Source organism: Poeciliopsis prolifica, unplaced genomic scaffold (assembly GCF_027474105.1).
Source record: "Poeciliopsis prolifica strain line A6 unplaced genomic scaffold, Auburn_PproV2 SCAFFOLD034, whole genome shotgun sequence".
Classification (NCBI taxonomy): domain Eukaryota; kingdom Metazoa; phylum Chordata; class Actinopteri; order Cyprinodontiformes; family Poeciliidae; genus Poeciliopsis; species Poeciliopsis prolifica.
Genome location: NW_026562409.1, coordinates 2,457,483 through 2,485,279, shown reverse-complemented (window position 1 = coordinate 2,485,279; position 27,797 = coordinate 2,457,483). Strand labels below are relative to the sequence as shown.

The 27,797-nt window shown below is 39.7% G+C and overlaps 2 protein-coding genes across 2 annotated transcripts; both read right to left on the bottom strand.

Annotated features, from left to right (window-relative positions):
* Window positions 1-440: 440 nt before the first annotated feature.
* On the bottom strand, window positions 441-4,238 carry gh1 (growth hormone 1). The gene is made up of 6 exons (XM_055051769.1): window positions 4,178-4,238; window positions 3,939-4,072; window positions 2,965-3,081; window positions 2,297-2,437; window positions 747-893; window positions 441-664 (listed from the first exon to the last, which is right to left on the bottom strand). The coding sequence occupies exons 1-6, from the start codon at window positions 4,185-4,187 to the stop codon at window positions 602-604; spliced, it is 612 nt and encodes a 203-aa protein (XP_054907744.1). The 5' UTR covers window positions 4,188-4,238; the 3' UTR covers window positions 441-601.
* Window positions 4,239-8,649: 4,411 nt separating this feature from the next.
* Window positions 8,650-27,118, bottom strand: LOC129373703 (sodium channel protein type 4 subunit alpha B-like). Its single transcript, XM_055051750.1, is given in 31 exon segments — window positions 8,650-9,848; window positions 9,850-9,996; window positions 10,113-10,190; window positions 10,613-10,757; window positions 10,842-11,433; window positions 11,534-11,804; window positions 11,892-11,951; window positions 12,744-12,878; window positions 13,608-13,661; window positions 13,756-14,238; window positions 14,343-14,516; window positions 15,718-15,872; window positions 16,050-16,146; window positions 16,307-16,503; window positions 16,598-16,784; window positions 16,869-17,225; window positions 17,314-17,415; window positions 17,488-17,559; window positions 17,801-18,039; window positions 18,460-18,529; window positions 18,602-18,802; window positions 18,872-19,013; window positions 19,098-19,161; window positions 19,245-19,490; window positions 20,256-20,347; window positions 20,458-20,586; window positions 20,869-20,959; window positions 21,305-21,422; window positions 21,652-21,789; window positions 21,865-22,048; window positions 27,003-27,118. Coding segments are annotated over 30 exon segments (5,055 nt in total). The 5' UTR covers window positions 21,997-22,048; window positions 27,003-27,118; the 3' UTR covers window positions 8,650-9,761.
* Window positions 27,119-27,797: the final 679 nt, after the last annotated feature.

Below are 27,797 nucleotides of genomic sequence, written 5' to 3'. Positions count from 1 at the left end.
TAAATACTAAAAAATACACTTGATAAGTTTTTACTCTGACTTGAGTAATTTCTTGGATAAAAACATGTTGAATTAGTGCTGCTATATACCACTGAGTGGTATATAATAGTATAGCAATATATAGGGTAGGGTTAGGATTTATAGCAATATAGTATGAGTATTATAGTATAGCAATATAGCAATATAGTATTGCACTGTCCAACCTAAACTCTTATCGACGCACTTGTTATTTAAAGACAGAAAAATTCTGATGACTTTATTTCATATATTTTTATGCATTGTTATAAGGGGTATGTTGCTGAATTAAGGGCAGAAATGGCTCTTTCAACTGTGAATTTTGCAGGTAATAAACCAGATGATAATTAATCAGGACTTGAATAGTAAGTTCTGTTAGAACCAGAGAATCAACTTTTAACACAGAAAACAACAGGAGATAAATGCAACACAGACAACACTTTATTTTACATATTACGACTGCTGTGACATCACTTCCTGTTGGCGGCTTCCATCACAGCGACGTCAGAATTTCAGCTGGAACAACACAACACCAAGCAGAATCTATGCTACTAGAAGGGGCGGGGCTTAATCCGGGAGGGCGTGGCTACAGGGTGCAGTTTGCCTCTGGAGAGAGTCGACACTTTGCCACGGTCAGGTAAGTCTCCACCTGAAAGAGCAATGATTTCCTTGTTGCCGTCATCATTGTGTCATTGTTAAATCACGGCAACCTCCTTTGACCTTTAGTTTACCTTGTGCATGTCCTTTTTGAAGCACGCCAGCAGTTCGTAGGTTCTCCGCAGCGACTCGTCAGCTTCCAGACTCTGGTAATAATTTCCGTAAGGCGCCAACTGGAGGGCCGAGGTGTCAGTAAAGATCTCTGGTACGTCCTGATTGGCCTGCAAGCTCAGGAGGTCAGTTTCTCAGGTGACAGATTCACAGAGAGACAGAAATGATTGATGCAAGATTTTTATTGAAGATGCAGTTTTAACTTTTATTTTGAAAATGTCTGTCATGACAGAATGCTATGAACCAGATATTCAGAATAAAATCGTGCTCCTCTGCCTCTTCACTGAGCTATTTTAGCGATTTGCAGAAATACAATGATCCCGGTCAAAAACAACCAATCAGAGCCAGGAGGACGGTCTTAACGCTAGCAACCGAGCTCATGTTCGCACTGCTAACGGTGCTAATGGCAGTTACAGAAAAATTATTTATCTGTCATTATAGCTAGCCTTAGCATAGATGACAGGCTATGCTGGCTGTAGTGTAGTAGAGAGACCGGCAGGGTTAGAGGAGCGTGTACATAAGCGTGATTAACTGCATTAAGACCCTCCTCCTGAACGAGTGGCATATTGCTGCAGTTAGCACTGAGAGAAGGCAGAGGAAATCATTTTTTTTCACAGATTATCTGTCAGAATTTGATGATAGTTTTAACAAATATGTAAAAAAATAGATTTTTTTTGTTCTAGTTTTAAGAACTCCTGATCATTGGAAGAGTAAACAATATTTCCCAAAAAGAAACTTTGAGCCAAAAATTACTAACTTCTTGCAACTAATCTTATCGGTTTTGCTCAAACTATAAATTCAATTTGAATAATTCTGAAATCAGAATTATAGTTTGAGCAAAACTAATTCAAATTCAATTAAAAAATACTTTATTTATCCTAAATGTTGCTGTAACATAGTAATTCAAATTCCTCAAATCATAAATCGATAGTGGTGACTGTTGGCGCCTTATAGCAGTCTGAATCACAGTGAATTTGAAGAAGCCTCTGACTGAAGACACTCTGTTTACCCGAGACAGTAATGAAGAATAAAATTACCTGGAACAAATTAGTCATTTTTTCCCTTTAAAGCTGCTTCACAGAAACATTTTTTCAGTGTTGATGAGTGAAATTGGTTGATGTGGCTCGACCACCAAACTTCTTACCCTCATACTGGAGAGTCTCAGGTTTGAAAAATTGTCTAACAAGTTTTAATATCTGCAAAAATACAAAATCTTACCAAGTATTTTTCTATGGTAAATATATATTACACTTGAAATTAGAGAAAATAAACTTACAAGTAACTTTTCAGCACGATATAGCAGCTTGTTTTAAGTCAATAATTCCTTAATATCGATGCAAAAGTAATTATTTCACTTATAACAAGACATTCTTTTATTTATTCAAAACAAACTGTTTTGTTTTGATAAAAAGTTACTATAAGTTAGTTTTGGGTTATTTTGCATGTAATGAGGTATTTTTACTAGAAACCAGACCAAAATACTTGTTGATATTTTTGCAGGAATGGTTCTCACCTTGATCAGCAGCATGATTCCCGTCTTCAGTTCCGTCAGTTTGGGTGAGATCTGGGTCCTCGGACCGGAACCAGACAGAGATCGGCTGGGAAACTCCCAGGACTCCACCAGGCGGTAGGAGATCGACAACAACTTCAGCACCTGCAGTCAAAGCAAAGCAGATCCACAGCGGATTCGGAAGCTCGATCCAACTACCACCAGGTTCAGAACCGTTGGTAACGGACCCAAGCTGTGGTTCTATATTGTGTAGTATGCTATAATCATCTGTAGTACTTTGTAGTACTCTGTTGTATGGTGAGGTTTAGTGTAGTACAGCAAAGTGTTTTGTAGTTCTATCAGGTTTGATATGGTGCAGTTCTGTTCAATGCTCTATAGTTTTGCTTAGTATTGTGTAGTACTGTGTAGTACTGTGTAGTACTGTGTAGTACTGTGTAGTACTGTGTAGTACTGTGTAGTATTGTGTCATAGTCTATAGTTTTGTATCATTCTATGCAAACGTAGAGCTGTATATTTTCGTGTTGTAGTTTACTGTTCTGTTTGGAGCTGTGTAGAACTGTGATTCCCTGTAGTGAAGTGTAATACTCTGTAGTACTCTGTAGTACTGTGTAGTACTGTGTAGTACTGTGTAGTACTCTGTAGTACTGTGTAGGACTGCGATGTGTACTGACGGAGCTGCGTTGTGTCTCATGCTTGTCGATGGGGCTGTTGATGTAGTCCGAGTTGCAGAAATCCTGCAGGAAGATCTTGTTGAGTTGCCGCTGCTCCTCCGTCTGCAGGGAACTCTCCTGATACACACAGGTACACACAGGTACACACATGTACACACAGAGGTACACACAGGTACGCATCAGTCACAGGCATAGACACTGTACGCTGCAAAAACACAAAATCTTAGCAAGTATTTTTGGTTCAGATGCAGTAACACTTTATTTGCAGCAATGTGCATAAGACTGAGACTGTTGATGCAAAAATGCACTAAAAGTTTAATAAAAGTTTATTAAAAGTACATTTTGTATTTATCGATAAATAGACACTTAATAGACTTTTAGTGCAAGTTTTAATAGAATTTTGCCTTAAAAGAGTCATTTTTTACAGAATAATGCAAAGTTAACGTTTTTAATGAACTTTGGTGCAACTTTGCACTAAAAACACAATTATTTACAGATTGACAAAAGTCATAGACGCCTTCATGTTCAGAACAGGTGTTATGTCATATTTATGACAGCGTCATGTGAGTGTTGTGTACTGCCCTGCAAATAAAGTGTTACCCTGATTTCTACTGCAAATGTCTCATAACACTTGAAGTAGGAAAAACCAACTTACAAGAGACTTTTCAGCAAGGTTTAGGAGCTTGTTTTAAGAAAATAATTCTTTAAAATTGATGAAAATGTTTGAGATAAATTCACTTATAACATGGGAAACTGTCTTGTTATAAGGAAAATAATTTACCAATGGATCTAATACTTTCATCAATGTCAAATAATTATTGACTGGGAAAAAAAACTCCTAATTCTGATGTTAAGTCAGTTTTACTAAGATAGCCACAATAAAAGCCCAAATTTGTTGATAAGACTTTGTGTTTTTGCAGTGTAACTGCATGGACGGTTGCAGTTTTTGTCCTTCAGAGCTTCCGTAGACTTACGAATTCAGAGAAGAACCTCTGAGCGAGCAGGTGGAGGTGCTGGACTCTGCTGACGGCGATGGAGAACAGCCGCTGGCTGTCTGCGATTGGCTGAGAGGAGACGCCCAGACACATGACTGACAGCAGGAGGATGGCTGGGAGACACAGGTGAGACAGGTGAGACAGGTGAGCGGCGGCAGCATCACCAGAGTTCCCACGGCAGCCTGACACGTTTGACGTTTAAAATGTCCTGGTCTTACCTCGGTCCATGGCTGATGTGGGATCAGTTGTGGTTCTGCTTGTTCTGATCTCAGTTGGGCTGCTGGGCGTTCTGATGGTCCAGCTCAGAGTTTTCAGGTTTTATAGCTGAAAGTTTGATGCTTAAATTCAGGAGCAGAAACATGAAACGAGCAAACAGGCCTGTGTTGGTCTCATTAACATGGACACCTTCCAGTGATCCTCATGCAGCATTAAAGGCGGGTCGGCGCTGGAAACCCCGCTCCAGACACGATGTTCTCCAAGCTGCACCGGCTCCATCCAAACCCTCCAACATTCCAACTGCTACATTGTATAAAACTAAAGAACAAACCACACTGACGAAATAATAAAAACATTTTGTTCTTTTTCATGTATTCATTTATATTTCTTGACCATATCACATGTCCAACCTGCAGTGGAAACACTCTCCTGAACACATCAGGCCATAAAGTATCGCACCGACCCGTGCTGCACTGCTAAAAACGGGGCTGTGGAGTTTCAGGTGCCTGCTTCAGCGTCAAGTTTAACGCTAAATAAAGACAAATGTGAAATCTGTCTATTCAGCAAAACAAGTTTTCATGTCGAGTTTCATCAGTGGAAATGATCCAGACAGGTAAAATGCTAACAGGTGATATTGAACTGGCTTTTATAGGGTCTTGTTTTTATGCAGTGAAGCTAAAATGTTATACATTTTTAGGATGCATGTACATTTTTTTCTTACATTTCCAGGACAGAAATGTTTGTCTCTTGTAACTTTTTGTGTTAATTTACATCCAAAATTTATTGGTACAAACTAAAAAGAAACAGAAAATGTTCTGGGAATTTTCTGCCAGTACATTCTCAGTTTTTTTTTTCACAGACTTTCTGGCAGAAATCTTTCATAATTTAACAGTTTTTCATGTTATTATGAACTGAAATGCTCCATATTTTTACAGTACATCTCCTAGTATATTCACAAACACAATGCTACTTGTACATTTCCAAATATTTTTGTCATCTAAATCGTTTAAGTCGTAAAGTCATATTTTTAATTAGGTTTTCATACCAATTAATTATTCGAGCAATTGTCTGTCTCTTCTGTCTTTCAGAAAGACAACAAAAAAAAATCAGTCAGTCATGTTTATTAGTAGCACATTTCAGCAACAAGACAGTTTAAAGTGCATCATGAAAACAGTACAGTAACCAATTATGAAACAATTAATAAGCATTACATTTGATCAAAGGCCTTCATCAAAATTATCAAGCAAATAAATCTGTGTTCCAGAACTCTGGGTTTCAGCATCTTTGCAGTTTTCTGGAAGTTTGTTCCAGATCTGAGGTGCATAGAAGTGGATTCACACCTCCAAACTTTAGACTTCAGACTTGAAGGTCAACATGGTGACTTCTGGTGAACTGAAAGGTGATGGTTCAATTCCCAGAAAGACGTGATTTCTTTCTGGAGCGAGGAATCACGCCTCAGTCTGATTCTGTGTCAGGTTGTGAAGTCTGGAGGTCAGAGGCCGCTCCAAAAGCAGGAAGTGAACTACAGCGCAGAGCATTCTGGGTAAACGGAGCCAAAATCAATGTAGCGAGAGAAATAAATGACTCACGGTCTTTTACCAAACACAAAAAAGAAATTCTACAACCACTAAAATCTGACGCCACTCAACTTTTGTTCACATTTCACGAAGAAGAAAGTTGAGCTCAGTGTCTTCTTGGAAACATTTTCTTTTGCCTCATGTTATGTTTTGTTTCTTTTTGAATTACTGTCATTGTGGTCCTTAAAATACCAAACTTTCCACTTAGCTTAATATTTTGCTCCGTCTGATGATGTAATTTTTACATATTAGATAATTTGGTGAGTTAGACTTCTTACCAAATACTTTTTTGCTTTTTTTGCTTTCTCTTGAGTAAAAACATGTTGATACTTTTACTCGGGTACTTTACGCACCTCTGATTAAAACCAAATATCGTCAAAGTAAAACTCAGGAAACAATAAATGTCTCGCCTGCTGTTGCTTGTGAAATGAAATCAGGAAAACATGAGGTCCAAATGTCGGAGTTAGTCTCAGATGTTTGATGTTTTCGTCCTCGGATGCGTGAATTTATTCACAGATGTTCAGTTGATCAGACTTGCATCACACATGGTTCTGAATTTATTCAGCGCAACAGGAAATGGAGAGAGTTGCACACTGAAACCGGCTTACTGGACCGACCCAAACACTTCCCAATTAGGCCCTGGTGGGAACACAGGGATGTTGTGTCACGTCAGGCACTAAATTCATGATTTCATTTTCCAGTTGCTCAAAGAACCAGATTCTACAGATTTAGGCCAGAAATGCTCATTTGGTCTTATTCTATCAGCTACTGAACGCTGAAAAGTGGTTATTATTGTCTTCAGGTTTATTCTGGATGTTAGTGGGAGTACTGGTGTGTCACTAGAATCATTAGTGTGTCATTTCATTGTTCTGGTTTCTGGTTCTGGTCTGATCTGCATCCCCAGAACCAGAACCAAACATGGAGAAGCAGCATGCAGCTTCTATGCCTCACAAATCTGGAACAAACTTCCAGAAAACTGCAAAACAGTCGAAACACTGACTTCATTGAAATCTAGGCGAAATCCCACCTGTGTTGAGCTGCTTTTGAACCGTGATCAATGGAACATTTTCAAATATATTCGAAATGTATTGACGATTTTTGAATATGGTCAAAATGTCCCTGGTTCCTCATTTGTTGACTGTTTTTTTTTTTTTTTTTTTGACTTTTTACTTCTTTATTTTATTTATTTTTTATTTTACATCTTTACAATGTAAAGCACTTTGAGCTGATTGTTCCTGAAACATGCTACACAAATAAACCTGATTGGTTGATGTGTGTGTTGCAGTGTGTCATGCAGTAACATTAGTGTGTTTACCGGTGTGTGTTGCAGTGTGTTTACTGGTGTGTGTTGCAGTGTTACCGGTGTGTGTTGCAGTGTGTTTACTGGTGTGTGTTGCAGTGTTACCGGTGTGTGTTGCAGTGTGTTTACTGGTGTGTGTTGCAGTGTTACCGGTGTGTGTTGCAGTGTTTACTGCTGTGTGTTTCTGTGTGTTGAACTGTGTTAGTTTGTGTGCTCCAGTGTGTAGTTGAGTTGTGCGTTCTCTGTTGTCGGGTCCAGACGTCATGGTTTTATAACCGCCTGTTTGTCAGAATGAAATCATTGCTTTGCTCTTGTTTATGAACATAATGTCTTCGATGCCACTTGGTTTATTAATGATATGTGTATCACAGAGACATTGTGGCCTTGATCTGTTTAAATATTTACATTGTCATTGGCGATGCTGTCACCTGTGCATGTGGATCTGTGTCCTGCAGCAGGTTCCCTGCTTAACTTCACTGATACTGTTTGAATTAAAGCTGTCTCTGCAGATATTCATGAATCTGATGCATCTTTTGACAAAACTTACAACTTGTTGTTTTTATTTTTGGAACCTGATCCTTGATACTTGTGAAAGTGCAACTAATTATCTCTTTTGCAAGGCCTTTTATTTATTTATTGCTTAAATTATAAATTGGAACGGGCCGAAACTACAAAGAGGTGTTGTGAGAAATTTGTGGAAGGAAATGTTTATCCAAAGCTCATAATCCTAGATTTCATCAAATGCATGTAAACTTCTGAAAAATTGTACAAAAAACAAAAATCTTTAAAATATGTTTTCGCTAAGCTTTTTAGCTTTTACCAATTTTTTTTTTTTACTAAACTAAAACAATAAAAAAATTGTCTGACTTTCAGACAGAGAAAACAAAAGTTTTATTCAGTGCAAACCTGTGCTATATTTAGTTCTTCAGTGAAGTAAAGAGCTGCTTCGAAAGCTTAAATGTGTCACGTTCATCAGTAATTAAGTAAAAGTACTTCAGTGCAAGCAGATGTTTCTACTTTTGTTTTTAAGTATTTATTTTTCTGAAGACATTTTACTTTCCCTGCAATTTCAAGAGAAATAAATATACTTTCTATTCTTTTTTGCAAATGGCACTAAATTCCATTATGAAAAATAATAACAATAATAATGTGATACTACTTGCAAAACTTCAGTGGTGTATTAGGTCCAAAAATGTTTAAAATTTCATCCAAAAAGTCCCACATTTTTCATTTTCAATTTTCAAGAAAAAGCTTGGAAATTTCTGAGTTTCAAAAGTCAAAATTTTGAGCTTAATAAATTTTGTGGAAAATTTTTGTAATTTCTGAGTTTCAACTTTAAACGTTTTTGACTTTTGAAACTCGGCAAATAAAGTTAAAATTTTCCAACTTTTGAAATGTATGTTTTTCCAGAAATGTTCTTAGATTAATGTCAACATGTATGACTTTTTGTTGAGTATTTGCGCCTCTGTTTTTCCATCTGACCTCATAAAAAAACGTTAATTTGTTTGGATACCATCATTGTCGTAATAATATTAATAAATACATTCCAGTCTGTGCTTGCATGTTGAACAAGTGCTAATAATATCCAAACTCTGGGTAAGGTCTAAACAAAACGTTTAATGTTTACTGAAAATAATGGTAGACAAAAATATGCATGAAATATTGGATAACAACAATAACAAGTGAAAATGCATTTCTGCAAACAACAACTGATACAGAATTTATGACAATGTCATTGTCCAGTTATAATTAGATGGTATATAGTTAAATACAACAAAATCCCATTAACAAACAACTTAATGGAATGATTAGTTCAACATGATTAGTTCACATTTAGCTGAGTATGAATGAAAGGTGTAAAACCAGCTTCTTCATATAAGTTATAAACTAAAAGAATCGGTAAATACGACCATTAATTAAGGCATTACGAAGGTGGTTCATCTGGTGAGAAATCATGCAATTCTTTGCAGGTTTTTTTTAGTCATATGTCTTGCTTTCCACAGAAAACATCTGCAAAAACAATACACAGTTACAAAGCAACATATTTGTCTATAAAAAAAAAATAAAATTAAAACAGATATGAAGTTTATATGTTAATTAAAATGCTTTAACTTCTTGCTAAAATGGAAAAGTGGTTTAAATCAACACAACTTCTGTTAAATTCAGGTTTGGTGGAGTATCGAATCTCACAAAGTATTCTGCGTATGTGTGACTGCTGTACATTTCAATTCGGTTGGAAGAAAAAACAGATTCTATCAATAATTTTTAAAATGTAACAAGTTATGAGCAAAACATAAAAGCTAATGTACTTAATATGATTAAAACTTTGTTTTAGTTTACTAGACCTCTGAAGTCCTTTGGAGGTGAAAATATTTGTTAAAATATTTGTAAAAGCTATACGTTTTTACTTTAAGGTTAAGGAGTACAATCTGTACTTTCTCTTTTATTCTTTCTTGATATATCTGAAAATTTGGGAAAATATCGATATCCAATATAATATCGCCACTATCGTATATATGTCACTCGGCCAAGCACTTTGTATTTTCTTGTTCCTGAAATGTAAATAAAATTTCCTTTCCTCAAAAATGCGACTTCAATTAAACTTCCTATAATCCTTTGCTGCATCACTTATCATTGCTGCCTGACCCAACCTCCTCCGCTTCGCTTCCAGAAACTAATTTTCACATTTGGTGAAAGGCAAACCTTCTGTTAAAGAGTTTTAAGACTGTCTCCGTACAGCTGAGCCATTGGTTTACAGAGAAATCCCTCCGTCTCTGGTGGAGACAGATTGTCCCCCCTGTCCCTCTGTCTTTTCCATTTACTGGTAGGACTCCTGCTTGTTCCCTCGCTCCTGAACGTGTCTCCTGTAGGCTCTCTGGATCGCTGTTGCTGCCATCTCCTCGTGTTTCTTTCGAAAGGTGCTGACGATTGGTCTTAAACTCTCCTGAAAAGGAAATAACTACATCAATGCAGTTGGATAAATGATCTTTTTTATGTGATCTCTATGAAAAATAACCTAGATAAGTCAAGACTGAAACAGAAATAAGATTTTGATAAAACCTCTGAAGCAATTTTGGCCAGGAACTTCCACTCCATGGTTGACTTTAGTTCCTCTGTTGCCTGGGATTCACCAAAAACCTGAAATTATTACAAAAATAATGTTAATCTGTCACACTTTATAGCTTCCAGTTTGTACAGATGTGTAATTTTATTGTCACAAGATTTTTAACCACAAATTCAGACTAATTGTTGATCAATATCAAGTTAAAACTGAGTCCATATTGATCAGAGAGAGTACCCAGAATTGTATTGATTTTGTCTGGGAATCAATAGAATTACAGATCAATCTCAATCAATCAATAAAAGATATTCCTGACCTCTAGTGTTTACCTCACACCTGATTGTCCGATAGACCCGGTTCATTTGCAACATTAGTTACATTTTCAACCACCGCGGTTCTTTTTCACACTGCAATGTCAACCAAACTAAACCCTTTGAGCAACCTGTTCACGGTCTGCATCAATCTGCCTGCCAGAGAAAAGATGATATGATCGTGTTACCTCCTCAGTGAGAGCTAGCAGGACGTCCAGACAGTGGACCCTGTCTCCTTGAACCAAAGGCAGGTCCATTTGTAGCAGGTTGACGGTGTTGGGCTTGGGGATCCTGAGAGGATCCGGTAGAGCATCACAGAGATCTGACAGCTCACTGTGAAACACATCAGGTTACAATCAGGTTCACCAGGACAAGAAGCCAAGTCTCACAGGAGGTCATTCACCTGCTGAGACTCACCTGTAGTGAATAAATTGCGAAGCTTGTGGGTCAAACCTCTCCCAGGTTTTATAGAACATATCAATGCTGTACTCAGATAGTGTGTTGGCGCTCTCCTCTGCAGCGACGTTAAATACCTCCAGGATGATGGTGATCTGTATCTTGACCACCACCAGAAAGGACACAATGATATACAAAGTCAAGAAGACAATGCCTGCTGCCGGGCTGCCGCAGTTGCCCCTGACAGACGTGCCTGGGTTTTCAAAGTCTGGATCACAGTCTGGAGGTGTGTTCATGATGGGATAGAGAAGACCGTCCCATCCAGCTAATGTGGTGATCGTAAACATGGAGATCATACTGTTCCCAAAGGTCTCAAAGTTCACCAAGTCATCCATCATGGCCCCCTGCTTCACGTAAGCAAAATTCGACATCCCAAAGATGGAGAAGACAAACATGATGATGAAGAGGAGGATGCATAGGTTGAATACAGCAGGAAGGGACTTTCTGAATGCAAACAACAGCTTTCTAATTCTCTTGGCTCTGCGAATGAGACGGAGGATCAGGCCAATGCGAGCCAGTCGGGTCACACGGAAGAGAGTATGAAAAGATAAACCTGACAAAGAGAAAGGACAGAGGAAGTTAGAAATATATTGTTCTTTCTCTAAATGAAGCAAAATAGTTTAACAAAACCTTGAAATGTGCTTCCTCCTTACCAACAATAGAGAATATTATCACCACAAGGTCAAATATGTTCCACCCATCATAACAGTAATGCTTTCGTAGAGCAAAGATTTTGAGACAACACTCTGTGCTGAAGATCATGATGAAAACGAAGTTGACCCAGTACAGGATTTCTTCCATCTCCGGACTCTGGTCGTCTGTTTCCACCATCATCATCAACGTGAAAAGGCAGATCAACACCATGATGAAGATGTCAAAAAACGGATGGGTCACAAGGTCGAAGACTAGACCCTGAAACTTGTTCTAGAAACAGAAGTCAAGTTGTTCAAACTTTGACCAACGTTAACAGTTTGGTTTTATTCAAGGTCTACAGAAGGTCCGTAAACATACCGTCGGTCGGGGCGGAGGCTCTCTGGGCATCCATTTTATCGGCGGTTCTATTTCTACAGGGTAAACACACAGACATAAATATTAAACAACTGACAGAGGGAAACAGAGAAAATTACTCATTATTGGGTCATCAGCCATTTTTCCACTGCTAAGTCTCGATCTAACTGCTTACTAACTGGGTTGGTTCTAGTTAGGTCGGTTGGTTCTCCATTAGGGTCAGGTGCCTCACTGTTCTGGGCGGGGAGCAAATAAGCACCAGTTGTCATTGGCTCTCCGATGATGATGTTTGTTAAAACACTCAGCAATGCAGAACCTCCGGCTCGTGGTTTGTTGAACTCTCAAATAATCCTACATATTTCATTTTGTCTTATAGAAACAAAATACAACAAAAAGAATTCAACTCAACTGATTATTTATCCTTTATGTAAAAATCTATCTACATAGTGTGGCGTTTAATTTTCTTTAGATGGAATACTAATATTAGCCAGTTCAAGACTTTTACACTGATCGGCACAAAACTGTAACTCTGACAGATTACTGACCAGAGCTGAATCGTTTGTTGCTTCTTCTTTCCTGACGTTCATTAGAGAGCTGTGCTACTTATACGATTATTGGCTCCAAAAGATTGAACTCTTAATTACAGTCTGGTGCTCTTTTTCAGTCAATGACATGTCCACTGGACCAATCAACGAATGCCATCTGTGTCAATTAAACTGCTTCTGCGTGACTTGTACTAACTATCCTTTAAGTGGGTTTGGGATCTGCTGAGGGAAATGACTCTGGTCAAGGCTACTGGGGCAGAACCAGTTTGAGCTGCTCTAATGGAGAAACGCTCATAGAAAAGAAACTTATCTTTGGTTTACGCTGGTTGAAGTTGATGAGTGAAGTGATGAAGAGGCAGAAAGGAATGAAGGAGCCAAAGATGATGAAGCAGACAAAGTACAAGTAGACGAACAGGTTGTCCTCATACACTGGCTGAGACTCCACCTAAATCCCAGTAACCAGGGACAACATAGCAGTTAATACACCGTCAACAGTTTTACCAGGTTCAACACCAATAATAATAATAATAATAATAAAGCTATAGCATGAAACTTGGAGTAACTTGTGATTGGTTATCTTTTGTTTAAGCCAATACGGTAGTTGCAACTAATACACTGATTGGATGAAAAACAGTTATTTGTGATTGGCTGATGGTGTGGCTCATTTAAATAATGGCAACCCAGAGACCTTATGAGACATAAAATAACGGTACCTTCAGTAAGTCAAACTGCTACAGGAGATCCTTCCTGCCCACAACCATTAGCCTCTACAACAACTCATTGAAAACCCTTGGATAATGAGTCACAACAACATTTAAGATCAATTGGGATCAATAGAGAAATTGATTAATTCATCAAATAGGCTTTATCAGGTTCCAAGCACAGGCATGGAGCCAGTCGTCTGCCAGAACATGTATTGAGTGAGCGTGAGTTACGCCTATGTGCTCACGCTAGTCTCACTGCGCTCTCAAGAAGAACCTCTAAGTGTGACCACTTGCGCCGAACCAGTCAGGATTTTATACTTGATGCGTACGTTGGTGCAGTATTCATGCAAACCTGCTCAACAAAAGCACCTTCCAAACAGACGATTTTGAGTGAAAAGTGGCGTGATGTACTGGGGGAAATGCTAAGCAAGACCAGGAACTGTATCAGCACCAGTACGAGAAGTTCTGACCTCTCTGGAGTCCACCGCTGCATACATGATGTCCAGCCAGCCTTTAAATGTGGCCTAAAGAAAACAACATATGATTTATTTTACAAATCTAAAGCTATCTGAATGTTAAAGAAACAGTAGAATCCTTTATGTTGGCTTTCTGACTGACCACTTGCAGCAGAGACAGGTAGCCCATCCCAACGTTGTCAAAATTGATCTTTGTGTTCTTCCAGCGAACCTCGGAGGAGCCCTTCTCAATCAAATCGAGACACTGGGTTTTATTGTTGACATCCTCAGGAAGGAAACGCTCCTCTGATGTTTCGTTGAAGCAGTGATAAAACTTCCCTGCAAACAGGTTCACACCCATGATGCTAAAGATGAGCCAGAAGATCAGACAGACCAGCAGCACGTTGAAGATGGAGGGGATGGCACCAACCAAGGCATTAACCGCCAGCAGATACGACAGGAGTGAGTGAAATGCTAAACCAACCAGACAGTAATATATCACGATTTAAACTGCCAGTCTTACCCTCAAGCCCTCAAAGCAAGACAAGACTCTAAGGGGTCTCAATGCTCTCAGAGTCCTCAGAGTTTTGATAGCTCCCAGCTCAGAGTATCCCAGGATGCTTGCTGACAGTAACACCAGAGACACCTGAAAAACAACATGTAGATGAGCTGAACCTTCACAGGAAGGCTCTTGGTGAAGATATGAAGGAGTACATATGCCTTCACAGAAAGATTAATCACAGTCCTTACATCTGCAATAAGGAAGTCCAGCCAGCACCAGGCGTTGGAGAAGAAGGTTTTACATCCAGAGGCGCTCAGCTTGAGAATTATCTCCACCACAAACACGAAGTTGAAAACCTGATCTGCATATTCCAGAATTATCTTGATGTCCCGGCGCTGCTCAATGTAGATGTCCTCAAAGGCCTGTTAACAATATTTGATGTCACCAGCTGGACAATTAGTGCATTAGCAGGTTTTTAGTGGATAAATCTCATTCATTTCATCTGTTTCGGTTTGATATTCACAACCGTCATCTAGAAGAGTCAGAGATAGATGCTAAATGGCAGAGACATTGGACTGAGGATGTTCTGAGAATTAGTACCAAGCTCTATTGAAAATCACAGAAGAGATTTAATTTAAAGAAGGCTGACCTGAGAGCCAATCATGAACCTTCAAGACTAAGAAATAAACAGTATCCTGAACATTTGTTGATACGGTCAAGCCCAAAAGTTATTCATACCCTTATTGTAGACCATATTTAGGTCTACAATTCGGTACCCCTGGGGTTCTCATTGGTTATGCATCACACATTTCCATGACTAGCTAAAATCTGTGACTTCAATTATGACCCCTCTCTGAAATCTCTTGTGACTGTCTGTTATAATTGTTCAAACACCAAATATACCTTTATATGTATGAATGTGTGCAGTAGAAACTAGGGGTGCACAGATTACAGTTTTCTGGACAATCGCAGATTTCCGATTTTTAAAAAGCCTGCAATTCCAATTTCTATTTTGGTCAATACCCTTTTTTGTGTCTGAAATATTGCTAAATATTGCAATAAAGTCACTGCAACAGTGGGGTGACAAAAGAGGACAGTGGTAGATTTTTAGATATTTGCTGAGGTAGATAAGATCTACTCTAAAAGTGAAGTAAATCGGCTGACCGATAAATCGGTGCACCCCAGGTGGGAACCCTCTTAGCACTACTGCAGAAGGTAAGATCTGCAGTCTTCCCTATGCTGCTATAATGCTGCTCCTGGGTTGGCTGCTTGGCAAACTCCAGCCAATAAAAAGTCAAGTAGCATTTAAAAAATAGAGGGATCAGATGGGTCTTAGTCTACTGTAATTTGTTTTTATAATATTCTCTTTTTTAGAAGGGGTTAATAAAGTCCAATCATCTCACCTGTGTCTGTTTAGTAGCCATGTTAGTAGTCACACTGTCAGCCATGCTTGTAGTCCACAGCTAGCCATGCCAAGCATCAGATTAGTTTGCTAAAACCTGCTCAGCCTCATTGAACCGGCCCATCAACAAGCCTCAGAGTAAAACCCTGAGATGTTAAAGACACAACAACCAGGGATTAGATCAGCTAAAATGATGTTAAACATTGTTTGATGGAGTTTACCAGAGCTGCACTGCTCAGCAGGATCACCATGATGATGAATGACTTAAAGTACTTGGACTCTACGATGGCGATGCAAGTTTTTCTGATATGTAACCAGATCCTTCCTATGCTCTGGGACGTGTCTATATCCAGGCATGGACAGCAACTGTAACACTCTGAAAAACATGGAGTTTAAAAATATTATTGTTTATGAAGCTAAACGACTGGATAGAATACCAAATAACAGCTGAACTTAAAGTTCTTATTCTATTGATAATGCACCGGGCCCAGTTAATTTTAAATTCAATGATCACATTCGAAGGTAGTAGACATTTTTCTGTCAGTGCACTTACTTTCTGTGAAACAATCGTCAGGAGTGCTTTCTACCTCTTTCACTATTGAGATTACAGGAAATCTCTCCATGTCGCTGCAGTCCAAAGACTTTTCACCCTAAGCAAAGACAGACCTTAGCATGAACAACTTACAGCATTTATTCAGAGGTTCTTCCTGAATTTAAAAGGCTCCGCAGGCATTTATTCTCTATGAATATAAAGGGAAACCACTACAGCACAATCAAGTCTGTAACAGAACCAAAATCCTCAAATTTTACTTGTGGAAGTTGTTCATCTTTGTCTTCCTCCTCATTATCCTCATCATCTTTACTTTTTGATATCTCAGAGTCAGATTTGGCTTCGAAGCAGGTTTTGGTTTCTTCGGGGTCTTGGACTTTTACCACCGATTGCTGTGAATTTACGATTGTCAGAGGTAAAATTTCCTTTGATTTGTCGCCTTCTTCACAAGTTACATCTAAAAACATAAAATGCAAAGAAAAAAATAACTATGAAGACCAAAAGATAAACATTAAACTATTGTTTATGCTTTAACAAGTATTTGTTCCCACCATTTACATCTGAGTTTACGTTTGTTTTCTTTCCCACCAAAGTCCAGAACCGGGCCTTAGTCCTTGCTGTGCCCCTGCTGATCCGGTTTATCACAATCTGGAGATTATTCTCTCCTTCATCTTCAGTAACTGCAAGATTATCCCCACTGAATGAGCTTAGCAGCAAGGCTAGGAACAGATTCAGAACCTGGAACGATGTCAGAAACGTATTCATATCTTGAAAGTGTTTAGCAATCGACCAAACTCAGATTAGAAAGAGACTTGGACCTACCACTAGTTTTCCGATCACCACTACCATCATGTAGACAATCAGGCATGTAGGCTTCCCTGCGACTTCCATACAGTCCCACATTGTCTCAATCCACTCGCCAACCAGCATCCTGAAGATGACGAGGAAGGCATGAAAGAAGTCGTTCATGTGCCAGCGAGGAAGCTCACAATCCAAGGCAATGGGACAGACATGATCTTTGTAGCTCTTTTCAAGCAACTGCATCCCAAATACAGTGAAGATGAAGACAAAGATGGCGAGAAGCAGCGTCAAGTTCCCCAGGGCTCTCAGAGAGTTGCGGATGATCTTTATCAACACGTTGAAAGCCGGCCACGACTTGGCGAGCTTAAACACTCTAATCTGGACAGATAAGGAGGCAAACAGCGACATTAGGACAATACAGAAGCAAGGTCACCTTTTAATCATACTGAGGAAATGATGAACGGACCAATCTGCAGGGCCGCCACACAGCGAGACTATGAACACCAGCCAGTCCCAGATCCACCAGACTCATTGTGACGATGATGCTATCGAAGATATTCCAGCCTTCCTGTAACCAAAACAACAAGAGACTGTAACCACCATCACAAAAATGCCATTAGTTTAGAAACAAAATCCTGACCTGAAAGTAATGATATGGATCCATCGCCAGAATTTTGAGAACCATCTCAGCTGTTAAGATGCCTGTCAGCACCTGGGGGTCAAATGTCACACGTTAGATCATTTCTCTACCTCATAAACACTGACATTACAATCTTGTTAGCCTAATGTGTTTCCCCATTTCTTTCCCTAATCCTAATGCCAGAACCCTGAACCTACTATGTTAGTGTTTGGCTCTAAGTCACACACAAAACTAAATGACAAAACATCAGTCTGGGTTTGGTCTTGGCATCACTACATGCACTCTGACTCTGTTTCTCCTCTCTGTTACTGACCAGGTTTCCAATGCTGATAAGCTCCTCAACCTCCGTAGTCGCTGGATAATGCTCAATGGCCATCAAGACAGTGTAGAGGACAATGCACATGGTGATGGCGACGTCCACAAATGCATCCATGACAACAGTATGCAGAAGCTTTTTCAACCGTCTCCAACAGCCACAACAATCCCACTTCAGGAAGGTGTCAGCAAAGATGAACCAGCGTGACGAACGCGGCCTCTGGTCGTCCTCTAGGTCTGAAACACAAAGCTGCTGAGTCACTGAACATTTACATCCCGTGCTCAGAATAATTAAGCAACAGCTACAGATTTTGTTTTCTCAATCTGCTTATTGTTGCTCTTCAGTTTATTTAATCTTTGGGATTGTTCCAGAAAACTGAAGATAAATCTAACTGAATGGCTACGTTTTAGAGAACTTGTAATTATGAAGCCAGTTGACAAATGATTGAGTTCCCAGATATCTATGACTCAGTCAACAATAACCGAGACTGATCTATTTGGCGAATATTTTTTTCTGATGTTGAGGTCTTGCCCTCTCCAAGTAGTTTAAATCACTCATTTATAAATAATTGCCTTGAGCAATGATTATTGTTATTTATATCCAAAACTAGACACCTATTGCTGCACAACACCAGGATAATCAGTGTGTCTGTGTACCATCCCTGGTGTTATCGTCCTCATGTGAAGCAGAGCCGTTTTTCTCCAACGGCGCCGCCCTCTTGACCATCTGATGTAAAGAAAACAAACGTTCAGCTTTGTACTGAAACGTGATGGAAGCTTTCTCTCCATCACATTGTACCTTCTCTTCTCTTTCCTTTAACTCCTTAAGGATGCGGGCATACTCCCTTTCTCTCTGTTTGGCCTTGGCGATGTTCGCCCTGTTTTGCTCAGCGTACGCCATGGCCACCACCGCCAGGATGAGGTTCATGAGGTAGAAGGAACCAAGGAAGATGACGACCACGAAGAAGATGGTGTAGGTTTTACCTGCCGCCCGCAGCGTCTGCACAGATAAACAGAGGTGAGATGATGCTGGGTCTGGCCTCAGCATTAGGAGCTGCAGGGTACTGACCAGGTGGAAGAGATTTTCCCAGAAGTCCTGAGTCATGAGTCTGAACAGAGACAGAAACGCCCAGCTGAAACTGTCGTAGCTGGTATACCCATAGTTTGGGTTTCTCCCTGCCTTCAGACACATGTATCCCTCTGGACAGGTCCTGGATACACCATCATCATCATCATCATCATCATCACCATAATCAATAATGTTAATAACAATCGTGATGTTTACTTAAAGCTACCCTGCATCAGAGCTGTTTCCACACAGCAGCGCATCAAGATGACCAGGTAGGTGGTAATAATTGTCTGTGAGACACAAAGACAGGCTGAAGTTGCATCTTTTCAGGTGGATGTTTGTGGTTTCTGAGGTAAAATACTCAACATGCTACCTGGGTTGTTAACGTGTGTGTTGAAATCAAAGTCACTGCTGTTGTTTTCGTGGGAACTGATGTTGAAAGCTCCCTCTGATAGGTTTCTATTGTATGACGACGTAATAACGCATTTTTGTCTGAGGTTTCCCATGAACAGCTGAAGACCAATCAGAGCAAAGATGCTAAGAAAAAAGAAGGTCAGAATCATGACATCACGCAGCTTCTTCACCGACTGGATGACGGCACTGAAGATTGTCCTTAAACCTGCAAGAAAGATACAGAACAATTAGTTAGAAATAGTTCATCATGTTGGGTTTAGTCTATGAATGATCTGTTTTTTCTAGGTGCAGTTGTATATAAAAAAAAACAATCTAAAATGGTCTGTACTTCGCAGTGACGATATGCCGAGCCACATTATATAATTTATCCATATGGCTTCTGGAAAACATGATGCCCTGCATTGATAATAGGTGAACATTTTGCGAAACGCCTGTTCTAATCTTGGCTTCATTTACAGAAAGCAAGAGAATATTGTCGGGTTAGGGTTAGGGTTAGGGGTGAATTCAAACTAATATTTGAATTCACTGGACTTGAATTCACAAGTCCAGAATTCACCGGATATTTGAATTCTGGACTTGAACTCACGCGCGCAGCGAGTTTCACGCTGCGTGCTGATGAAGGAAGCTTTTAGTGCTAATGATGATCTGGTGAACTGTGACACTGTGTGCATCTGCCACTCCACATAGTGGAGTCTCTCTGATTGGTTGAAGCTCCAAACCCAGCTGCAAAAGTTCTGATTTTCCAGCGTCGGCCATCTTGTAGCTGTGCTCAAAGTGCTTCCAGCGCACAACGCCAGAGCTTAAAACGCTCAGCGTTTTTATGTGCATCCACATTGACTTTGCATACAAATCAAACGCCCCCAACACTCAAATTGAATTTGTTCTGAACGCAGCATTTATTGTTTCAGTCCAAACAAGATCATGACTCCTACAAGCAGGCATGTTTCTGTAATGAAACGGACATACTGACCAGAGAATACTGTGATGATTTTCAGGACTCGAAGAACTCTGAATGGCCTCAGTGCTGATACATCTCGAAAGAGGGTAAACTCTGCCAGGTATCTGTAAAACGGAGACATTCCTCATTATCTTCTCATTTATCTTCAGCATCGTAACTAAGTAAAACAAATCTGAGCGGGATGCAGTCTGTCCAGGAATGTTTTAATCCTTACATCATGTTGATGACCATGAACTCCAGCCAGTTCCAGGGGTTTCTGAGGTAGGTGAAGTCTCCCACGCAGAACCCTCTGGATAACACTTTGACGATTACCTCAAACGTGTAGATCACCATGACCACATATCTGTCCAACAACAGGAAGACATGATCTGAGTCAAGACCCCAAAACACCGAGCGTCCGTTTACATGTTCTGCATAGGTCATAGGTCACCTTGGCGTTTGGTTTTCAATACGGCTGCACTGAACTGAAAATATGGACTGATTTTATGACAAATAACCAATATTAACCGATATTATGTTTATATTATGGTAGAAATGAGCTTCCATAAACTGAGCCTATGTGTTTCTGTGTGTGTGTGTGCGTGTGCGTTTGCGTGTGTGTGTGTGTGTATGTGTGTATGCTCACTCCACCGTCTTGCTCCATGCTGGAGGGTCACTCATGGTCATGAACACACAGTCAGTCAGGATAGCCGCCATGATGAAAAAACTGAATAAAGTTTTAGCTTTAAGGAAAAGAATACACTTGAAATAAAATAAAACTTTCTTACAAGTAACGTTTCAGCAATATTTAGGAGCTTAGTCAATTATTTTTAATATTGATGAAAATGTTCCTGTTTCATTGGCAGATTATTTCTCGTATAACAAATTTCCTAAATGTAAATTAGTTTTGTCTTATTTCAAGTGAATTAAGATATTTGCTCTAAAAACTTGACAAGGTTTACGCAGCAATATTTTGTGTTTTTCAGTGTGCAAGTCCTCTCTTTTACAATGTAACTATTGGCTTGTTAAGAAACGTGTTCTCAAAAGAGCCATAGTTACATGATGAAGGCATGAAGGATATGAATGGATGAGGATCCTGATGGAGAAGATCCTCAGAGAGTTGAAGGGACTCAGCAGGTAACAAGCTGGTTCGGCATTGAACCTGTAGATGGTTTTTCCTTTGCTGAGAACGATGAAGGTCTGCAAAGACGCAGAGCAAAAACAGAATTACATCCTAATTCAACTCAAATCATTTATTTGCACAAACCAAAACCAGAGTTGTTTTCATCTTTGAAAGTCAACCTTATTCTATCAGGCATGGAGCATTTAGGACTTTGAGATTTTGGAATTGCTCCACATTTGGCTCTGATTATTTTTTTTAAAGAGAACTATTTCTGAATTCTCTGAAAACTTCAATGGAGAGTGACACCTTGTGTGATTGGTAGAAGGGGTCCATGTCCTCCAATGGGATGTTGAGAAACTCCTGGGCGCGGTCTCCATAAAACAAGGGGAGGGGCTGCCCATCCTCCAGATCGCCTGCCGGTTTAGGAAGATACTTCTTTGCTATCTGTGAGAGAGAAACCAGTCAGATCAGGATTAGGGTTTGTTACTGTCACACATAATCTATGGTGATTATCCAGACCTTGATGTTCTTATCCTTTCTGATTTGCTGCTGCTTCGCTTCAGCTTCATGCTTTCGCTGAATTTCCTCCAGTGAGGCTGGTGTGAAGCGTCTAAACATCTCCGTACCAACAGGGGGCAGCAGAGGGGCCATATTGACATTTTCAAGCTCCACCCCAACTTCTGTACTGCCTAGCAACCGCCTCCTGACAAAAGGAAAGAAAAGGGTTTAAAATATCCCATAATATACATGTTGGTTCTGTTTCAACTGACCAGAAGGAATAAAAATCATAAACGTGAAGGAAGGAAAGGAGCGGCTAATTTTATTGATGCTGTTGCAGCCGATAGAAGAGGATGCTTTACAGATTCACAGATAACACTCATCACCTGATTCATCTGATCACATGACTCCCGTTTACTCGTGTAATTTAAGACATGCAGTTCTTGTCGACCGGTTCCTTCAGTCTTGGTGCGTTTGGTTCATTTGCGTCTCATGACAGTGCAGCACCCACTCGAATAAAAACACTCAGTGACACAGAGAACATTGTTGGATTTTATATTATTGGGGAACATAAGAGCTCTCTTTGTCTCCAACAGAAGTCCCAGTGAGGATTGTGAGCGAGGAAAACAGGAATTTAGTTTTTCTGGCCAGATGTGGATTGTGAAATCACTGCAGATCCCTTCTGTTTTGAAATAACAGGAAATGACAAGGGAGTTAGACGTTCAAGAAGACAAAGTTTCATTTGTTCTGATCTACAGCAGATGTTCGCCAGTGATGAGCCTCCCTGCTGTGTTTTCTCCCATGAGCAGCTTCTGACCAGAAACAGCTACAGGAGATTTGATGCAACTGGATTTCAATTCATGGTGTAAAATTATGGAAAAAGTTAAATAAGGAGTTAAAACAAAGTTAATACAATTTAAAAGGAAATATATATATATAGAAAATAGAAATATGGGTGGCACTTATGTGTAAATTGAGGCAAATGCATATGAATGAGTGTGGATGAATGGATGAATGCATTTAGACATGTAAACCCAGATAAAATGGAGAATTAATTAACTTATGTTTAGTTATATTTTATTTAAATATGAGGGTTTATGGGGTCAGAGTTCACAAGTTTTACTTCTTCCTGCTTTTTTTGAGCTTGTTAAGATTATTGTATTAGAAAAATGTGTCTTTTGCATTCCTTGTTCATGTGTGTGATTTTATACTTCTATCATGTTCGAAATAAATAAAATTCATTCAAATAAATTCATTCATTCATCCATTCATTCAAAGCAGAATTAGTAGTTTATGAAGGAAAGCTAAGGTTGAGTTCTGCTCAAATTTACCCAAAACTTAACAAAACCGAACTGCAAGTTAGACTTTTCCAAAATCAAGGTAAATAGTTTTGCTCAGAGATTAAGACGGAGATTTTCCCTGATATGTTGCATCAGACATCTGCATGTTTTCATCCCGGAGCTCCTCGTCTGCCCCGCTGTCGTCTTACTTAACATTTTAGACACTTTTCTTTTGTCCTGCACTGATTCCAGTAGGAGTTTAAGATAAATCACTTCAGAATCGCTGCACATGCTCTTTATTAACGACTCAGTCAGGAACCAGAAACTTTAACATTTGCGAAGAGGACACTCACCAAACAAAACTTCCAGATGCAAGTAAAATAAAATTGATCAAAATTCCAGGATCGTCCTTAAAAACCACCTCCTTAAAAAGTGTCAACAAGTCTAGAAGTCTGTCGAATATTTGTTTTCTAAGCTTTTATATGAGTAAATATGCATGATTAATATGAAGGAGGGATTACAGTGAAATATGAGAATTGAAGGCAGAGTCTCTGAGCTGATGTACAGGGTGCTGATTTCTCAATCCCTAATCCTGCTGCCTTATTTGGAGTTTCTTTCCATCTGTTCTGGCTATCTCACTTCCACCCATCGACTTGGATGCGAGTTGTGTACGACTGAGTGTCTTATTCAGCTCCCTCTCTGTGGCCTCTCCTTGAACAAAAGCAGCTTTATCCAAATATCTGTGGAGCACCTATAGATATAGTCACTTGGTTTATTTTTAAAACTCCAACCTCTGGATTTATAACACTGACATGTGAGGGGTTTGAGTACTGGGTGTTATGGCACCTGAGTGTTGCTCCTCATAACCCAGTTTTTGTTGAGAACAATTGTCCTTACAGCCATACATATTCACACACACTTTATTCCTTGGTGCAGTGTGTTGCTACATGGTTGTCATACAGCTTCCGCCTCACGGCCCTCGAACTTCCTCTGACCGCTTCAACATCCCTCCTTCCTTCCTCAATTTAATCTGTTGATGATTTCTCTGAAAAAAACATCCTCCAGTGACATCCACTTGTGGAGGAAACACGATTCAACATCCACTGAGGCTGTGCCAAAGCAGGGATTGATTTGTGTGCAACAGTTTCATAGAAAAACCATAAGGCTACATTAAAGATTATATTTACATGATGTACCTTTGCAGCTTTCATCCAGTTAGAAGAAACAACCTGAAAGGGTTTCTGAGTTTTCATTCCTCATCTCTCTGAGGAAACCTGCTAATAACACCAACATGCTTCCAGAGAATCGCCGCTCCTTTTCCCTGGGATGCTGCTTCACATCCTCATGCATGTGAGAGTAACTGCAGATGGCAGAATGCTGGCAGACGAGGTCAGAAATGTCTGGCATTTCCGGCCTCGGTCTTCACAGTACAACTTGTTTCTATGGTGATGCAACCCACTGACTTGCCATCTCCAGCGGTTACTGGGTGAGACATGATGCACTCACTCACACCTAAGCACTAATTAACCTGAAAGTCTTCTGCGATGAAGCCGGAGCTCCCAGAGAGAACATGCAGCATCCATACAGAAAGACGCATTGCACAAAACCTATGAATTCAGACTGGACTCCACTTTGACACCCGTTTTGTCTTTCTGACATTTGAACCCATTTCAACAACTTAATGTTCATGCTGACAATCTGGAAATCAGAGGCGATGATTCCCAACAAACCTTCAGCTTGATGAGGTCTGGATAAAACCTCTGATTCACAGATTCTCTTTCCTTCTGCTGAAGCCAAATATAAACAGCCAAGCAAAGTATTTGTGCTGAACTGATCCAACACCATGTGTACCAAACAGCTGCAGATGGCGTTCTCAGGAGGGTTGTCATCTCTAAATGCTGGAGTTGGATTTTGCTGCGTTTGCCTGTGAGGTGGCGTGAGAGACAAACACTCTGACAGTCTATGCCTGTTTCCCCGGCTTCCCCTGGAAATCTCTGTGGAGAGAAACGATCCGCAGTGGAGAACTGCAGCCAAACAGGAACACACACACACACACACACACACACACACACACACACACACACACACACACACACACACACACACACACACACACACACACACACACACACACACACACAAACACACACACTGTGTGCTGCAATCACATGTGTGCTGGAGAGACTCCAGATCAGTTTTGCCTCTCAAGCATAAAACTTTACATCTGCTGGAGCAAAAACAGCAAAAATCCTTCGGAGACTCTCGTCAAACTCCACTTGGGACTTCATGTCAGGAAGAAGTTTGTCAGACAGGAAACGTTTGTCTTTTTATTGGAACATGCAAATTATTCTGAGAAATTTATAAATGTGTTCAGTTAACAGAAAACAACTGAACTGTTAAAAATATCTGAGCTCTTGTGGTACGTGGAGTCGCTCCACATTCTCATTAAATGTTTCATTTAAACATTTCCTGCTGATAAGTAAATTAACATATTTACATATTTCGCAATTAGGTTAATTGTTTCAACTGTTTTATCCTGCAGAAAACATCCTGATATTACATCAAATTAGACTGAACTGACCAGAACAACTGAGTTGGACTGAATTCTGGTGAATGGAAGAATTGAACTGCAGTAAATTTGTTTCCTGCTCAACATTAAATGGAGGGAAAATGGTGCAAACAAATGATCTTCTGATTTTTAAAGTGAGTTTTAGACTTGCTCTTGTTTTTTCTTGTTTCTGCATTTTTCTTTTTGCTGCCATCTGATGTGGTTGCATTTTTGCAGAGGTTGAAACATTTTACTTTGGGATTTTTTTTTACATTGGTTGTATGTTTTTGCCTCTTTTTTCTGTGACTGCGGAATTTTACTTGCTGTATTTTCTGTGACACAGATCAGTTTTGATCCCAAACGTTTCCTCTTGTCAGTAATGAGAAGCAGAGTTGAAGAAAACCACCTTTCCTTCTTCACACATCAGTTTCCAGATACAAACTTTCTCTTGGGATACCTCAGGGGTCGATTCTCCGTCCTCTTCTGTTCACTCTTTGTTTTTAACAAATATAACTCCAGCTGTGAGACTTCTGTTAATTTTTATTTCAAAAATCACTAAATAAGGTGTAAAAATAATGCCCAGTCTAAATCTTGAGTCGTTTGTCAGTGCTGTGGTTCAGTCCAACAGACATTATTTAATGCTTTTATTGCGTCACGACTGGGTTACTGTAACTCATTTGTTATGCATCTCTCTCACACATGCAAGATGTTCAAAATGCAGCTTTTTAACTGGTACAAGGAGATAAAATCTCATAAATCTGGTTTTAGCATCCCTTCACTACATCAGTATGATTTTTTGCTTGTTTCTGATTGTCTGCTTCAGTTCATAATGAGTCCTTACATTTTTCTGTGCTTGAACAGCTGCATCTGAACTTTAAATCACAGTTTAATTATCTCACATAAAGCCCCAGTACAATAGCATCGTTCATAAATTGGAGTTTTCAACACAATTGAACCAGAACTAGTTCTTCCTGGTTGGTCTTAAAAGGGATGCTATTCTACTTTAACTTCAAGAAAATGTAAACATAACAATCCATACCTGTGGAAAACAAGTGACTTTAAATAAAACAAGATGTGGATCGGAGAGGTTTCCGGATGAAAGTGGAGAAGCTGCTTTTAGAAACTACAATCATCGAAAACCCATCCAACAGATCAAGGTTTGACCCCACTGTGTAATCTCAGCTCTGCATGCTCCACCACACACACACACACACACACACACACACACACACACACACACACACACACACACACACACACACACACACACACACACACACACGGTTCATATCACACCTCACTTCCATCTGAAGCACTTGACTCAAGCTTACCTTCTTCTGCTTTTTCCAAACTAAACCCGGTAAACATCCGATTCCCTGCAGGACGGTTACCTATCAGTGTGTTTTCCAGCTCGTCTTCCTCTCTCTGGGTCCGTCTGTCGTCTTCAGCTTTGCTTCTCTGACTGAAACATGAGAGGTGAGGTAGTGTGTCTTCTCAGACGCGCACACAGAAACACACACACACACAGGAAGCCACATTATCATCAGTTCTCATCTAAAATGTTTTATTTCCTCCAGTCTGATGCGACCTGTGAATAGTTTGTTTTCTCATCATGAATTCATAAATATCGACACTTTACGAAAACATTTTGTTTGTGAATTATTTGGAAAATCTGGATGTTGTGCTCCAAACTTCCTCTGCCACTGGCTAGTGTGTGTTTCTTCAGGGATCCTCTGAGTGTTGAAGTGTTGGAAGGAGGAGCCTCTTAAGGAGACGTTGGTTAATTTTAAGGCATCAAGTTGCAAAGTCAAATTACTTTCAACTCATATTTGACATATGTAACATTTCAACCAAAGTCGTGATTGTTGCTTGATTGTACTATAAAATGGCGCTATGTTCTTGGAAAATACTTAAAACTGCCCTTTGAAGAGCAGATTGTGTTTCTGTGAAGGAGGTTCAGGTGTTCTGCATCTGTTGAAACTCCAGAAGAGCATAACCTCCTCCTGATTTACCAGCTCCGCCACATTTGTGTTGGACAGAATCTTATTTAACAGTACCTTTAGTCAGCAATAAATCTATTATTTTAAACTTGAGTTCAGGTCAGAGACGAAATAGATCCTGGTTCT